This window comes from Pinus tabuliformis, chromosome 3_2 (genome assembly GCF_031772625.1).
Source record: "Pinus tabuliformis cultivar Carrire ecotype Pingquan chromosome 3_2, CPIR1, whole genome shotgun sequence".
Lineage (NCBI taxonomy): Eukaryota > Viridiplantae > Streptophyta > Pinopsida > Pinales > Pinaceae > Pinus > Pinus tabuliformis.
In genome coordinates, this window is record NC_142302.1 from 218,514,116 (window position 1) to 218,530,139 (window position 16,024).

General features: G+C 38.9%; 1 protein-coding gene across 4 annotated transcripts in view; it reads left to right on the plus strand.

Annotated features, from left to right (window-relative positions):
• The first annotated feature begins 8,900 nt into the window (after window positions 1-8,900).
• The window catches only part of LOC149180513 (transcriptional corepressor SEUSS-like), a 90,892-nt gene continuing 83,768 nt past the window's right edge, over window positions 8,901-16,024 (plus strand). The window contains exons 1-7 of one of the 4 annotated variants that reach the window (XM_089416151.1): window positions 8,901-9,151; window positions 9,409-11,914; window positions 12,041-12,160; window positions 12,567-12,615; window positions 13,024-13,238; window positions 13,389-13,457; window positions 14,038-14,135. In XM_089416151.1, the coding sequence (XP_089272277.1) occupies window positions 10,730-11,914; window positions 12,041-12,160; window positions 12,567-12,615; window positions 13,024-13,238; window positions 13,389-13,457; window positions 14,038-14,135 (1,736 nt within the window). In that variant the 5' untranslated portion in view covers window positions 8,901-9,151; window positions 9,409-10,729. Of the gene's footprint in view, window positions 9,152-9,288; window positions 11,915-12,040; window positions 12,161-12,566; window positions 12,616-13,023; window positions 13,239-13,388; window positions 13,458-14,037; window positions 14,136-16,024 lie in introns of all 4 variants that reach the window. The other 3 variants (XM_089416149.1, XM_089416148.1, XM_089416150.1) reach the window with 3 other exon arrangements.

Consider the following 16,024-nt stretch of genomic DNA (forward strand, 5'->3'; position numbering starts at 1 on the left):
ATATGTGCCAGCAGATTGATTTGGGAAGGGCGAGCTAGGCTTCTTTGATATGGGGATTCTAAGCAGTGCCACTAGGGTACATACGCTTCCAATTTGAGAACAAATATGAGCAGTAATTAGGGGGAGCGAAGTCAATACTCCATAGGCTTAAAGCCTCCTTCCAAAGGTCTGCAACAAATTTACATAAGAGCATCATATGGGAGGCATTTTCTTCATGTTCCCCACACAACGAGCAGCGAGATGGTCCTATAAAGCCTCTTTTCCGGAGCCTATCCTCGGTCAGAATTCTATGGTGGCAAAGGAGCCAACAAAAGGAGTTGATTTTGGGGAACGTTGTCTTAGACCAGATCCCTTCCCAGGGCTTCGGATCAGGCGGGACATTAGGATGCAGAGAGAGTTGTCTATAGCCCTGCGAAATTGAATAACTCCCAGGTATCGGACCCCATCCCCGAATGTCTGCTTTCCTGCTATTCAAAGGGGCTTTGCCTTTTAAGTGGGCGAGGAAGGTAGCAAAATCTTTGGAAAGATACAACGACACCTCTAAGTTTTTCCATCTCTGCCAATCGTCATTCTCCCATTGTGATAAGTCCCACAGCGTTTTAATACCAGATTTGTCCATCCACTCTTTCAATAAAACCAGAGAGCGATCATCAGCAAGGGGGTCACTGCCCATAATGCGATCCTCCCAGATTTGAATGCGCTTTCCGTTTCCAGGAATCCAGTGCGCATGAAGTTTAATTAAGGCTGAGGCTTTTTCACATAATTTATGAATCATCGTTCGAGTGGTTATCTTAGGATTGTCCAGGCAACGTGTTCTCTGCCCACGGAAGTATTTTTTCCACAATGCTAGCTGAGCCCAACCCGGCTTTGGGGCAATTATCCTCCATAACAATTTTGCACCCAATGCGATGTTTTGCTTGCTGAGATTCTTAAAGTTTAATCCGCCTTCCATTCTGGGTAAGGAGATTATATCCTAGCTTAATAAGGGGATTCTCTTCTCATTTGCTTTTCCGCCTTTCCAGAAAAAGTTTCTTATATATTCCTCCGTTTTTCTCGTGATGCCAATAGGAGCCATTATAGCTGCAGCCTGGTAAATGGGAAGGCTGTTCAAGACAGATTTTAGTAGCATTGTCTTACCTGCTAGATTGAGCCAGTTGTATCCCCAGGATTGAATTTTAGACTTGAATTTTTCCAACAGAGGCAGCTAGTCTCTGCTGAGAGCCCTTTTTTGGAAGACAAGGAGCCCCAGGTACTTGAAGGATGACCAAGAGGAGGTGGCTACAAAGCCAAAACAGTTAGAAATGGCTTGGAGCGATCTGGCTGAAACATTCCAGCAGAAGATATGACATTTGCCTTTATTGAGGCTGCTTCCTGAGTCTTCACAATAGGCATCCACCACATCTTCAAATCTTTTATCCAAGGGCAAGGAGGCATCACCCAGCAAGAGAGAGTCATCCGCGAATAGCGCATGATTTATGCTTTTGACACCTCTTACGATGTTCAATCCCATTATTTCTTGGTCAGACTGCTTTTTATTCAATAGGAAGCTCAGAGCTGAAGCTTGGAGGACAAAGAGCAAGGGGGAGAGAGGGCACCCTTGCCTCAGCCCTTAGAGGCTTTGAAGAAGTCAGTGGCCCTCCCATTCACCAAAGGGGCAATCCATGGCTCACTGATACAAGCCTTGATCTAGTTGATAAATTTGAGACCAAACCCAAATTTGTGCAGGACATCCAACAGAAATCTATGTCTCACCCTGTCGAAGGCACTTTCAAGATCTAATTTGATGACCATTCCTTTCTCTTTCCGGGCCAAGCTTGAGTGAATCGCCTCTTGGACCAGAATAAAGTTGTCCACTATTTGTCTTCCCTGAATAAAACCTCCCTGATTCTCAGGAATAATGTCAGGAAGAATAGTTTTCAGTCTGTTTGCGATCACTTTTGTTATCAATTTGTAGCCTATATTGCAAAGGGAGATAGGACAAAATCTGGAGAAGGAGTTGGCACCTTTTTCCTTAGGGATAAGGGCCAGGAAAGCCGAATTGGTGCTTCCGCCTATTTTCTGACAAGCTTGAGACTTCCAGACCATTCTACATAAATCTTTTCCCACTATCTGCCAACAATTCTACAAGAAACTGGCAGTAAAGCCATTTGGGCCCGGGGCCTTATCAGGGTCCATAGTAAAGAGGGCGATTTTGATTTCATTATTGGTGACTTCTGCTTCCAAAAACTGATTCTGTCTGGCAGAAATCAGAGTGGGAACCTCATTTACCAAAGTTGAAGTATGCCCCCGTCCCTCTTTTCCACTATACAGAAATGAAGAAAGGCAACATTTTTTATGCTTTGAATATCTTTGTGATTGATGTTCTCTTCCTTTATTTCGGAGATGGAATTGAAATTTTTCCAAGCTTGGGCTTGCTTGTGAAAGAAGGATGAGTTCCTATCTCTTGCCTTGAGCCAAAGCCTACGAGATTTGATCCTCCAATACTCTTCGTCGGCTGAGCTTGCTTTGAGAAGTTTTTGCTGAAGATTTGCCTCCTTTTCGAGAACTTCTTTTGTAATCTCTTCATTTTCCGAGTTCAGGTGATGGATCTCGAGACATTCTTGTAGCTTTTTCCTTTCCACTACTTGGTTGGGAAGGGATTTTACCCAGTCTTTCAATGTAGCTTTCACTCTCTTGAGCTTTTCCTCCCAAACAAAGAAGGCAGAGCCATTGACTGGTTGCTTCCAAGTATCTTTTACTAATTGCATAAAGGACTACTCCTTGACCCAAAGGGGACTGAATTTAAAAGGGATGGGGCCTTGATCCATATGAGCCAAAAGATCAAGTTTAATGGGCCTGTGATCAGATACACTACAAGGGACAATATGCATTCGCTATTGTTACAACATCGATTGAGGGAGTTGGGGTTCCTTACGCCCGGACGGACCTCGGAACATGCAATATTCTCTTCTTTCTATTGGGATTTAGTCGACCAAACAGAGATAGAATAACTGCTGGCAGGAACAGAATCATTCTATCCCGTTCCTTCTCGATACTCATCAAAATTGTATTGTTGTGTCAGAAGAAAGCTAGCTATACTAGTCCAGTAGACTTTAAAGATACCCCTGGTATAACATTGACAATCGAACAAGGATTGGAGAAGATATCAGTAGTTTTCCATTTCCTGATCTCTATCTTTCATGGGATCAATTCCCCCTTGACTGACTTTACAATAATATATGGAGCTGAGCATGTCTGGGAATACGGGAGTCTAGATTCTAAACCAAGAAGAAGAAAAGTACTTTGAACAAGAAATCTGTCTAACCTTGCAGCAATGTGACCCGGACCGAGTCTTTTATTGGACCAAGTATACTTGCCTGACGTAGGTTTGATGTCCCATGTCCCATTCTCATGCCAGATCCCTTACAATGCTTCCTCCACGTTTTCAGCCAAAGTTAATGTGAAGTTTAGATCCCCGGCAATGATGATGTTTGCTAAATCTTCAGAGTCTGCCAATCCTCTAACAGAATCCCAGCAGATCTTTTTCTCTCCTGCGCTGACTGGAGCATACACGTTAAAGAGACAGAGGGTCTCATCTGAGTCAACGTGTTTCAGCTTTGAGAACAGCCAATGAGTGTTGGCGATCTCTTTAACCCTTGAAAATTTGTTTGCATTCCAGAGGGTGCCCAGGCCTCCTGAGGCACCCCGGGCTGAGACAGCTTGCCCTTCACTTCTCTTCCACAGATTTTTGCCGATATGGAGGAAGGCCTTGTCCTCCATTTTAGTCTCCTGGATGAGGAGTATATCAGGGGATTCAGATCTTATCAGACTTTTGATGGCTTCTTCTTTTACTTTGCTCCCCGTACCCCTACAGTTCCAGGAGATGATCTTCATCACTTGCATTTGGAATGGAGAGCTCCTTTAGAGCTCTGGGGTTGGTTTCTAGTCATCTTCGGAGTTTTAGCCAAGAGTTTCTCAAGGGTAGGTTGGCTTCCTTGGAGTTTGTCTTTATAGGTCTCCTGCTCTCTTTTTTCACTGGCAGATTTTCGGCCTCTCAATGATCTTCTAGCCGAGGTTTGCGAATCTCCTATTTCACCTTCTCCTTCTGAGTCCTCCGATCCTTGCACTTCCTTAGCCTCTTATGTGGGTATCTCTTCCTTTCTATCTGCATTACTTTCGGCTGGCTTTGGTCCCGAGGGGGGCTCTTTGTGGGGCGATCCTTCATTTTGTATCTCTATTTCTTGGGTGTCCTCTAATGCTGAGCTTAGCTGTATAAATTTATTTCCTTTTTCTTCCATGTGAGGTGTTTGAAGCCCTGAGCCTACCTGGGGAGCTTTACCATTGATATTACCAGTTCTAGGGGCTTTGTTTTTGGTCCTTTTAACCTGCGTCCATCCTTCCTCCTTGCCTTTCTCCGCTTCACTATTTTTTGGGCATCCTCTAGCAAAATGGCCGTAGACCTGGCATTTCCTGCAATTGAACGGAAGCTGCTCGTAATCTAGCTTTTGGACATGTGTCCAACTTCCAACCCTAATCTTTATTACCTCAGGCAGACCGACCTCAAGGTCAACTTCAACACAGATTCTAGCACAATTGTATTGGTCTTTACTGTTTGCTCGATCAATGAATTTACCCAAGGTGTTTCCGATGTGCTTAAGGGACTCCCAGTTCCAACAATTCATTGGCAGATTGGGCAATCTAACCCACACAAGGACGGCTGCGGGGACGTTAACTGCTGGATCAAAGTTAGGCGTCCACTTATTGAGATACAGCCCCTGAGGGCCCATGAAATAGGGTCCATTACAAAATATCAGGTTGTTATCTTCCTTTTCAGAGAATTAAAACAGAAAGAATCCCTTCCTCAGAAAATACAAAGTGACTTTGCCTTTAATCAGCGGCGCCCAATTCCTTGCAACCCAGCTCTCCGTGGTTTTGGGGGAAGGCCAGAGTCCAGTGACCTGTCCCACCAATGCATGCTCAGCTAGAGAAAGGGCAACCTGAATCAGTTTCTCAGGAGGAAGCGAGATCTTAGGGATGTCATCCAAGCGTTTCACAAATTTCGCAGCCTTGGTTGTCTTCTTTTTTGGAAGAGAGTTCAACAGTTTGATAAAGGCCTCGACTTCATAAGGGGGGGGGGGGCGCTGATGACTCCATTGAAGAAGCCTTAGCTCGATTGGATTGAGCTCGCCCAAACCCCAACGGGCATAGTCCTTCAAGTCTGCTCACAGAAGATGCCCCTAGAGATCCGTCAGAAAGGCAAAGGGCTGAAGCACCGTAGGGTAAGACCAGAACACCTCGCAGATCGAAGCGCCTCGCGGGAGAAAGTCCTCCGAAACGGCCACAGGGCCGAGGCGACGACCTCAGACACAGGGGGTCAGCTGCAGAGCGGCGTTCAAGCGCGCGGTCTGATATTGTCCGAAGTTTTCTTCTCTATATTTGATGTTACTCGCCATGCACATTGAAATATTTGATTAATAACCCACATTAAATTATTATTATTATTATTAATTTTTAAATGTTATATATCAACTCCATATTAATAAAAATGAAATAAATTACACATCTCCAACTATATGGAAAATGAAAATATGAAATTTTTTTATTTTTTATTTTAATTTAAATTACTTTATTTTTGTTTATATAAAAATCCATATACAATATAAAAGATGAACATTGAAATATTTTATTTATGGTTGACATTAAATTTGTTTTTGTTATTAATATATTTTTGCTTTAAAAATGGAACGAATTACACATTATATAATATTAATAATATTATTTTTACATATCATTTTGTCAACTCCATTTTAAGTGGTGAAAAAATTTCATATCTTCCTCATACTAACAAGTATTTTTATTTATTTACTACTTTCAATTTCTTTATCTCTTTATATAAAATTGATATAAAATTAAGGTGGAAATTGAAGTATTTCATTTATGAGAAACATTTTTTTTGTTATTGCTATTTTCTAATTTGTTAATATGAATATTATTTTATTATTTTAAATACAATATTACTTGACAATGTCTCCATCTCCCTCATAATGGATTATAAACCGTCTCTTAAGAAAATCAACAACCCAAAATTAAAAAAATTAAACAAGAGTGTAAATCTATTCCTTCTCTACTATTAACAATTTAAAAAAAAATCAAAATTGATTATGTTTATGCATCTTTTATTTAAAATTTTAAAAACAATAATAATATAATAATAATTTACCCTAATCTAACTTTCCAGGCCTAATAAATCTATAATTATAATATATATATATATATATTCTGCTCGGAAAAGAATTGTTAATAGGTGATTTTCATTTAATTAATAACTTAGAATGATTTCCATAGTGGGCAAGGTGTGCTTTCCAATAAATAAATTTAAGCTAATAGAGCTACAAAATGAAAGAATCTATATTTTAATAAAATGTTTTCATTTAATTGCTTTAAGTTGTTTTGTGGAATCTGTTAACATGATTTATTTAATTGTTTGTTGTATGGATTAAGTTTAAATAAGGGTAGATTTTTTCTTGGAAAAATTTATTGGGAGGAAATTTAGTGCGGGAGAGTGAGAGTGTGGAGCTCATTGCGTAGAGCTAAGTTCATGGTGTAGAGCTCCACATTCCCACATAATGAGATTCCTCTGCATTTTTTTATTTTAAAACCTAAATTAATTAGCCAAAGAAATAACAATAAGCAACAATTAATTATATAGAGGCTTAGTTTAATTTATAGAGGAAATGAGTTTTTTTACTTTATGGTTAAATTTAATCAATATCCGGTAGAGTCCACATGTGTATCTTAAGTAGAGCTCCATACTCCCACACAATGAGATTCCTCTACATTCTTTCAATTTAAAACCTAAATTAATTAGCCAAAGAAATAACAATAAGCAACAATTAATTATATAGAGGCTTAGTTTAATTTATAGAGGAAACAACCTTTTTCACGACATTTTTTCTGGTTAATTTTAATCAAAATCTAGGAGAGATTTTTAAAAACTCGAGTTTAACTTGTTTATTTGAATTCGAGTGCCTAGAGGTTTTTCACGGCGTTGAACCATTTATATATTCAAAAATACATTTTAAATAACAAAAATAACATTTTTTCATAAAATTATTTAGTCAATAAAAAAATCTAATTCATTTATAAATTAGACCACACCTATATATATTTTATTTTTTTACTCATAATAAAAAAATTACAATCTTTTAAATACCATTAACCCAAAATTCCAAAAAAAATAAAAAATAAATATTAAAATTAATTCTTTTAATACAATAATATTATATACCATCTTCCCCTTCCTCCCCATCCTTACCTACTTAGGAGTAAATTATAAAATCATACTTCATTGTTATTCTTCATATTGGCATAGAATTCTTTTTAAGGAACGAAAAACTCCACCTTTGAACATTTCAAAGTTCTACGAAAACCTCAAATCTAACTGACCAACTCTGTACTCTGCCAATGCCAATTCAAAGTCATATAAAAGACCTCATTAACATCCCGCTCTACCCATTCCAAAGAATTTTCCACCAAATAATTTCTTCCTTTATATTTACATTACAAAAAGTAAATCCTAAAATCTACTTTTATGTCTCTCACGTATATATATATATATATTAAATATAAAACTTAAACTTTAAAAAAACATATTATTAAAAGAATTTAATTTGGAGTTTTTAAGTGAGTTTTTTTCGAAGTTTTTATTGTGGGTTTTTTCTGGTTAATTTTTTTTTAAATTTGACAAAAATTTATTGAAATAACAAGTTTGATGGGTAATCTTGTGCAATCAAAGTGCCCTAAAGGTTTTGAAGGTGTTGAATATATATATATATATATAGTCAAAAAGTAGTTTAAATAACACAAATCAAGATTCCAGCACTGAAAGTCTAAAAAGTCACACTAAAGATAATTCCATTTAATTTTGTTTGGAAGTAGGATGAGAAAAATATTTGAATTAAAAAAAAAACTAAAATACTAATTTCCTAATTAAAGACTAGTTCTCATCATCTGAAATGTGAAATTGGAAATGGGCAAACCCTAAAAAAAATAAGAAAAAAAGAACTTGAATAAACATAATGACATCATAAAAAAATTATACAGCGTATAAAAGTATCAGTGGTTATGAAAGTATTAATGGTTAGTTTAATAACCCTCTGAAAAATATAAAGATATTAGTTATTAGTTTGATAACATTCTGAACAATCTCAGTAAGCTTTTTGAAAAAGAAAAACTTTGGCAAAATAACTAATTTCTTGCTTCATTCACACCATTAAAATTAACCTGCAAAATAATGTGAATATGGTTTAAATTGTTGTGTGGTCCTTTAAGTTAAGATCGTGGAGTATGGGGGACTTGATTAAAAACCATTCATTCACAGTGAATGAGATTAAGTAACTCTCAATGCAATGCCAATGCCAAGCCTTCCTAGGAAAGGGGTGTAAAACTTGCACACAGATGATGAATTTGTGATTGTAAAACAACGAAGTCGTTGGAGATGAGAAGGTACGTTCCAGCGCAGTGTGTGGTGTCGCCTTGTGATGGAAATGAAACAAACACTGAGCATTCGGAAGTAGCGGGGTTTGGAGGAGAGGACGTGGCCGCCAAAAAGAGCGTGGCGATTTCAACCGGCTGACTGCACTGTGGGCGGTGGTAGGCGGGTATCCTATAAATCCGCCCATGCCCATGCACATGCACATGCAAATGCAAATGGCATGAGAGATGACATACCATGGCATTACATGATGTCACATCTGTTAATTATTACGCCCGCGCGCAAGCACACGCGCTCACATAAACCAGCTAAGCTTAAGCTAATCGCGGGGTGTTTTTCTTAATTTTTTGCTTTTTCCTGAATCGAATTGACTTGTCTGTTACCTAGCAAGATGAAGAATAAAAGGAAACAATTAGAAACAGCCGCCCTGGAATTCAAACGATTCGAATAAAATTTGGCGTCCGCCATGATACTTTTCGGGCGAAGCGGTGGTGGTGGGGTTACACGGTAAGCCAGCAAAACAAAACAAAACCCCCAAACTCAAAACAACAGTACATTTGCAAGCCCATATCTCTACAGTCCTGTGCAATCGCAGTTGGTGAAGGTTCGAGCTCCAAATATGTACAGTCATTGTCTCAGCATACGTTTGGGTAATAGCATTTGCAGCTGTATTCTCTGGTAAGATTCTAATTCTTCTCTCATTTTGGTACCTTTGCAGCCCGATAGCATAAACGCCGGAGCTTTTTGCTCGTTAGGGTTTTTGGTTTGGCTTTTTTTTTTTAACCTCTAAAATGATGCATTTGATGGCTTTTAAGATGGTTGATACAGAGGGCAGTTTCTCCTTACATATTCATCCAAAACGGCATCTTTTGAAGAATTATTTGACTTCTGTATCTTCGATTCGGTTCTAAGGTTTCCGTTTACATTATGCACAGATAGATCATGGAGTCGAGGGCTTTGAACGGTTGCCTTTCTGGTCTCTGTGGACTCACTGGCGGATGTTGTGCAATGCATCTTTTTCTTTGAAACTGGAAGAAGAGCATCGGGTCTTATAATGCTGCTAGTGCCTCTTAAACGTATATCTGGTATTCTGGACTTTTGCAGGTTTTGATTTTATGCTTTGGTTGTTTGCCGCTGTCGGCATGATTGTCAAAGGTGCATCTTGCGACTGTTTCAGCAAAGATTAGTGGCTTCCGGCTTGAGCTCCAGGCGAAAAGTTGGAGTTTTTGCGGCATGGTGGTTTTCGAGAAAACGTCTAGAGATTTGGGCTGGTCATGGCCATGGAAGAAGAATGAGGGCTTATTTATTTGCCTGTTTTAGTTTTAGCAGCCGGTCTAAACATTATAAGCGAAGCTCATCCGTCACTGGATTGTTGGGACACATTGGGGTTTAGACGGTTGGGTATCTGTAGGTTAGATGGGCCTTATTCGGTAGTGGAGAATAGTCTATCTTTGTTCAAGCTATTGCTATTGATCGACGGTTGAAGCAAAATCTAACTGATTTGGGTTCGACACGAAACGTCAGCAGGTTTTGGAATGAGATCACGATGATGGAGCTTGTTGTCCGTGTGGAAGAAAGCTATGTGATTATATTCGATCTGCTTGCAAAAGAAGGTTTGGTGGGAGGTGTATGTAAGGTGCTGAAGAAGTTCATTTTTGCGGCAACGAAAATCGAGTTTTCTCGAGTTTTGTACTTGTACTAGTGAAACCTAGCACGCTAGACGGCGTACAGAACCAAAGCAGTGAACTGTATCAATCGAATATCTTCTTGCTAAAAGCAATCTGCTTTGACTGCTTGGAGCAGTCCGAGCAGACTTTGCAGTCCTAGAAGTATGATACCTTTGACACTTGTTGGCTGTCTGCTGGCCCATGTCTTGCATTCTCGTTCCATCTCTTTTTTTTCATCAACGGTGTATCGCAGGGAAAAGGCTCATTGTAGGTATTATGAACATCAGGCCTATTATGACGCCACTTTGGCCTGATTGAGGGAAGTTCTCAGAAAATCAACCTTTTTGCGCCCTTTAGGGGTTCACTTCAACTTTCAATCTTATCAATTGAGCCGAACCTGAGAAGGGAATGTTGGGCTTTCGTCAATTGTCCGTGGATTTGTAAGGAATAGGTATAATTCGACCAAAACGGGAGAAAACAATGGCAATTTGTGCAAGTGTACGTCCATCTCGGGGCATGTGACTCGTTTTTGATTCAAAATTTTCCCCGTAACAAATTCTAACTCTGCTACGTACTTGCTCATTGAGAAATGGTTCCCTCGGGGCCTCCCACCCAAGTGGGTGGAAACCCAACAGTTTCACCCGCAACTCTGCTTCGCGCAAACTCCAGCCTTTTGGGAGGACAAGGCGGGGGTGCTCCGTCCCAACCTGGATATCCTTCTCTTGTTAACTCACGTTCCCAGTATAGTAATATGAACATGCTCGGAAATTTGCCCAATGTTTCTTCTATTTCTGGTGCCGGAAATTCAAACATGGGCATGAACCAAGCTTTCAACAATGGAGGCAATGTTGCTTCACAGACAAGTGCAACTAACTCTGGGATTTCTGGATCGACAAACCTTCAAAGAGGAATGGCCATGGGCAATGATTCGATTCCACTAGCAGGTGTCGTTGGGAGTATGGGCTTTTCTTCATCTGCAGCATCATTTTCGTCAACTAATCTGAACATGAATGGATCATCTAGGCCCAGTGGATCCATGGTTCGTCCTGGAGGATCTGGCGCCACAGGTCCACACCTTGGTCAGCCCCAGATGCAGCACTTAACAAGTTCTAATCCTCAACTTTCTCAAGATCAGCAGGCACAACAGCTTGAGCAACATAAATTCCAGCAGGGACAGCAAACACAATTGCAACAAGGACAACAAGCTCAGGAGATGGTGTCTAGTTTTCAGCTGCAAGGTCAAAATATGCTAGGACCAAGAGGCTTACAACAATTTCAAGGCCAGCATATTCTGGGGCTAGGAGCAAGCCAACAGCAGCAGATGCAGTCACTGAGAAGTATAGCTAGTGACCAAGCAGGGCAGCAACAACAGCTGCAATCTTTGCGAACTTTGGCTTCAGGAAAGCTTGACCAGCAACAGCTGCAATCTCTTCGCAGTTTGGCATCTGTGAAAATGGAACCAGGTGATCAGTCATTGCTTCTGCAACATCAACAGCAGCAGCAGCTTTTGCAGCTCTCGAGACAGCCATCTCAACAAATACAGCTTCAAGCAGCACATATCATACAACAGCAGCAGCAGCGTATTCTGCAGCAGCATCAGCAGCGTTTACACACGCTTCCACAACAAAGATCTCAATTACAACAGCAACCACTACAGCAATTTCAGCAGCAGAATTTGCAAGTTGGGGCCCCTGCAAAATCACCTGTATATGAGCCTGGAATGTGTGCCCGGCGGTTGATGCAGTACATGTTTCATCAGCAACATCGGCCTGAAGTAAGCAGTTACTCAGACATGCAAATGATTTGCTGTAGACGCCTTAACATAGAATATGCATGCAGAGCTTGATATTTATGCTTGGTGACATTTCACAGTAAGCTGGGCATATTCTTTTTTCCCCAGGATAATAGCATTGATTTCTGGAGAAAATTTGTGTCTGAGTATTTTGGTCCGCAAGCAAAGAAGCGCTGGTGTGTTTCATTATATGGAAGTGGTCGCCAAACAACAGGTGTTTTCCCTCAGGTTGTTATCTGTTACCATTGTGTTTGTTGTGAATGTCTTAGTATTGTGCAGTACTGTAAAAGCTATAGATTGACTTTATATCTTATATTCACTGGCCAATTAAAAGGTGGAAATTGCAATAATTCAGAGCTTGCACTGGAATTTATTCCTTCCATTGACCTTGGGAAAACATGCACTAATATAAATAGGACTACATGTTGTGAAAATATGTTATAATGATACAACGTATGTTCATATTATGCTTGAATATCAATAGGATCACATGTTGTTGAAATATATTAAAGCGAGAACATATATTATCAGATTCCTTTTGGATTGTCATAGCTATCCCTTTTGTTGAACTTGAATTTTACGATCAAAATTACATGGGTAAAATTGCTAGTGATTAATTTGTCTCTGTTGGCAGGATGTGTGGCATTGTGAAATATGTGGTACAAAACCTGGCAGAGGCTTTGGTATGTTTTTCCATCTGGAAGAGTACTGTTTTGTAATTTATGCATGCCCTAAGCTCAAAAATAAATGGTTCCATGTGTTGGAGGTCTAGAAACACAATTTTTTAAGCTGTTCAAAGCCTTGCTTTTAAGTTGTAGTCTATTCTTTGTCAGTGTGCGTGAATGCTTATAATTGAGCTACTTGGGCTGTTATCTTCAGTGAAAGCTTGTTTTGACCTTTACACAATATTAGCCGCTATGCTAATAATTATATATAGGAATGCATTATAATTGCTATGCTATCTCATGTTCTACCTTTTTGGATTCCATTAAATCTAAAGAGGAGCCCTTCTACACCTTCATATGTTTGGCTTCAGCTTGGACCACTTTTGAGCAATGCTACTGTATTTGCTTATGAAATGTTTTTGTCAGAAACTACGGTGGAGGTTTTACCAAGGCTTTGCAAAATCAAATATGATAGTGGAACATTGGAAGAACTTCTGTACGTAGATATGCCTCGTGAATATACTACTCCTTCAGGCCACATTGTGCTAGAGTATGAAAAAGCAATACAGGAAAGTGTATTTGAGCAACTTCGTGTTGTACGTGATGGTCAACTCCGGATTGTTTTTTCCTCAGACCTTAAGGTTAGATTGTGCATGCCTGTTGCTTTCTGTCACTCAAACATTTTGATAGCCAAAAGTATATAAATGAATGAGAGAAATATCAAATTAAGGTTTCATTGATCCAAAATTTGGCTGATTTTGAACAGTTTACTTTTTCGTTCTGTTGGTTAGATTTTTTCATGGGAATTTTGTGCAAGAAGTCACGAGGAACTCATTCCTCGAAGGTTGTTGATACCACAGGTAGTATATCTTTTTCTTAGCTGTAAATTCTATATTATTAGTTCTAGCTCTTGTTTTCTTGCAATCTTTGAATCAGAGTGTGTACTTTGACTAAGTTTGTCAAAAGTAGAGATTCTTGGCACGGTTCAATTTTAACACATCTATAAATTATCTGCTCATTTCTCACTGGATTTTGTTTATTTGTTTTGTTTTGTCATGTTAGTCTCTCTTTCTCCTTGCCCCATATATATATATATATTTTAAGAGTTTTGGATTTGTTAATTTATGACTGAAATATTTTGATCAATCTGTTATACAAGTGTGGATATCAAATCCTGTGATATGAATTTATTCTACGTTTATAATTTTTGGGAATTCTTTTCCAGGATGAAATGTTTCTGATTTCTCACACTTGCTGCCCCATTTTTGTCATTTGTGTAATGCAAATACCTAATCTTGCCATGTAGATTGATTTCATATGAATTATAGATCAGACAAATCTTGCATGCATCATGACTAGGCTTTTGAAATATTTAGGTGTGCAAGTTTCTCATCCATGGTATACGCACTTGCAATTATGTTTTGGTTGATCTTTATGCAGGTATCTCAATTGGGTGCGATTGCACAGAAGTATCAAACTTCAGTGCAAAATGGCACAACAAATCTTTCTCCCCAGGATTTACAATCAAACTGTAACATGTAAGCATATCAACAATCTGGTTGAGATCATGGTTGTCGTTCTATGTTTTTTATGCTTTTCTGTAGGATATCAGGGCTAACCCAATTTTTTTATTAGCTGTGGAACAATTCTAAATTAAAAGGACAGCTATTCAGTTTCCTAGTGAAGTCCTCTTTACTTAGAAACTGCAGTCATTTGACTAATTTCAGGAAAGTAGGTTTGCTCCTTCTATATGAATGGCACTTCTTCACTGTTATCATTCTTAGAATAATATAAATTCAGGGAGTGTTATTTTAGTTTCTACCCCATTTTAGTTTCCTTAAAAATACTTATGATGATTGAAAGGGCCCAATTTAATTTTTTGCCCCAATTTTCTCTGGATAATGCAAAAATTTTCATAAAAACTGCATGAGTGTAACTGTCAGGTTCTTGGTTGAAGTAGTATTGTTAAATTACTTTCGTATATGTTGATGGTGAGGATTTCTGAGATGTAAATGAACCCCATAAGCATTTGTCTAACTTAAGTTCAAACAATTGATTCTACCTATATAATATGACCTAGGATGCTGTGATTGTTGAGCCTTTACTGTTGATGCATTTTACTTGCAAGACTCCATTGTTGCCAAAGTAGGGAAATTTAGTGCGTGCAACCACTTTGGAACAACCTTTCTAAAGCAAAAACATGGTCTTATGTAATCTGATAAGCTTAATTTGATGTCCTTTTTGTAAATTAACAGTTTGTCTATGGCAAATGTTAAGTACATTGAAAACCTGTCAGTTTGTCAGTTTGCAATTTGCAAGCAGGACTTAATAGTAGTTCTTGCTTTAGCAAGTATCTTTGTTATCTTAGGCTATTTCATCCTCTCCTGGGCAATTAATCAATAGGGGACATCACAGTCCCATGTTCCCAACATTGGTTGTCCCCAGGCAATTGCAAACCTGGGTGATGCAAAGTTTGTCCTTCCATCTTGAAAAATGAGAACTTTTTTTTTTTTGTTTTGTAAGTTCGGCAATGGTGAGGCTACATCATGGTCATGTCCAAGAATAACACCCAAATAGGGCAGGAATAGAACTGGTGACTTAACATCTAAGAGTGCCTTAACAGCGCACTCGATCACCGTCTATCCAAGACCCCGTGGACAATGAGAACTTCTCTTCAATCCTTACAACATCTTTAGTTCTTGCCGCCCAATAACCAACATGCTGGTTCGAGATGTCACCATGCAATAGTCACTGTTTTCATTCATAGCTCAATTATGGGTCAAGAGTACAAATATGTGTTACTGCTGAACACATATATTCCTGAAGCACATATTTTCATAGAAACTGCACTAGTGTAACTGTCAGGTTCTGGGTTGAAGTAGGATTGTTAAATTACGTTTGTATATGCTGATGGTGAGGATTTCTCAACGATCACATTTCTGAAATGTAAATGAACTGCATAAGCATTTGTCTAACTTAACTTCAAAGAATTGATTCTACCTATATAATATGACCTAGGGTGCTGTGATTGTTGAGCCTTTACTGTTGATGCATTTCACTTGCAAGACTCCATTGTTGCCAAAGTAGGGAAATTAGTGTGTTCCAACTTCATCACTTTGGGACAACCTTTGTCAAGCAAAAACATGGTCTTACATAATCCAATCAGCTTAATTTGACGACATTTTTGTAAATTAACAGTTTGTCTATGGCAAATGTTAAGTACATTGAAAACCTGGCAGTTCGTCAATTGCAATTTGCAAGCAGGACTTAATAGTAGTTCTTGCTTTAGCAAGTATCTTTGTTATCTTAGGCTATTTCATCCTCTCTTGGGCAATTAATCAAAAGGGGACATTATAGTCCCACTTTCCCAACATTGATTGTCCCCGAGCAATTGCAAACATGGGTGATGCAAAGTTTGTCCTTCCAT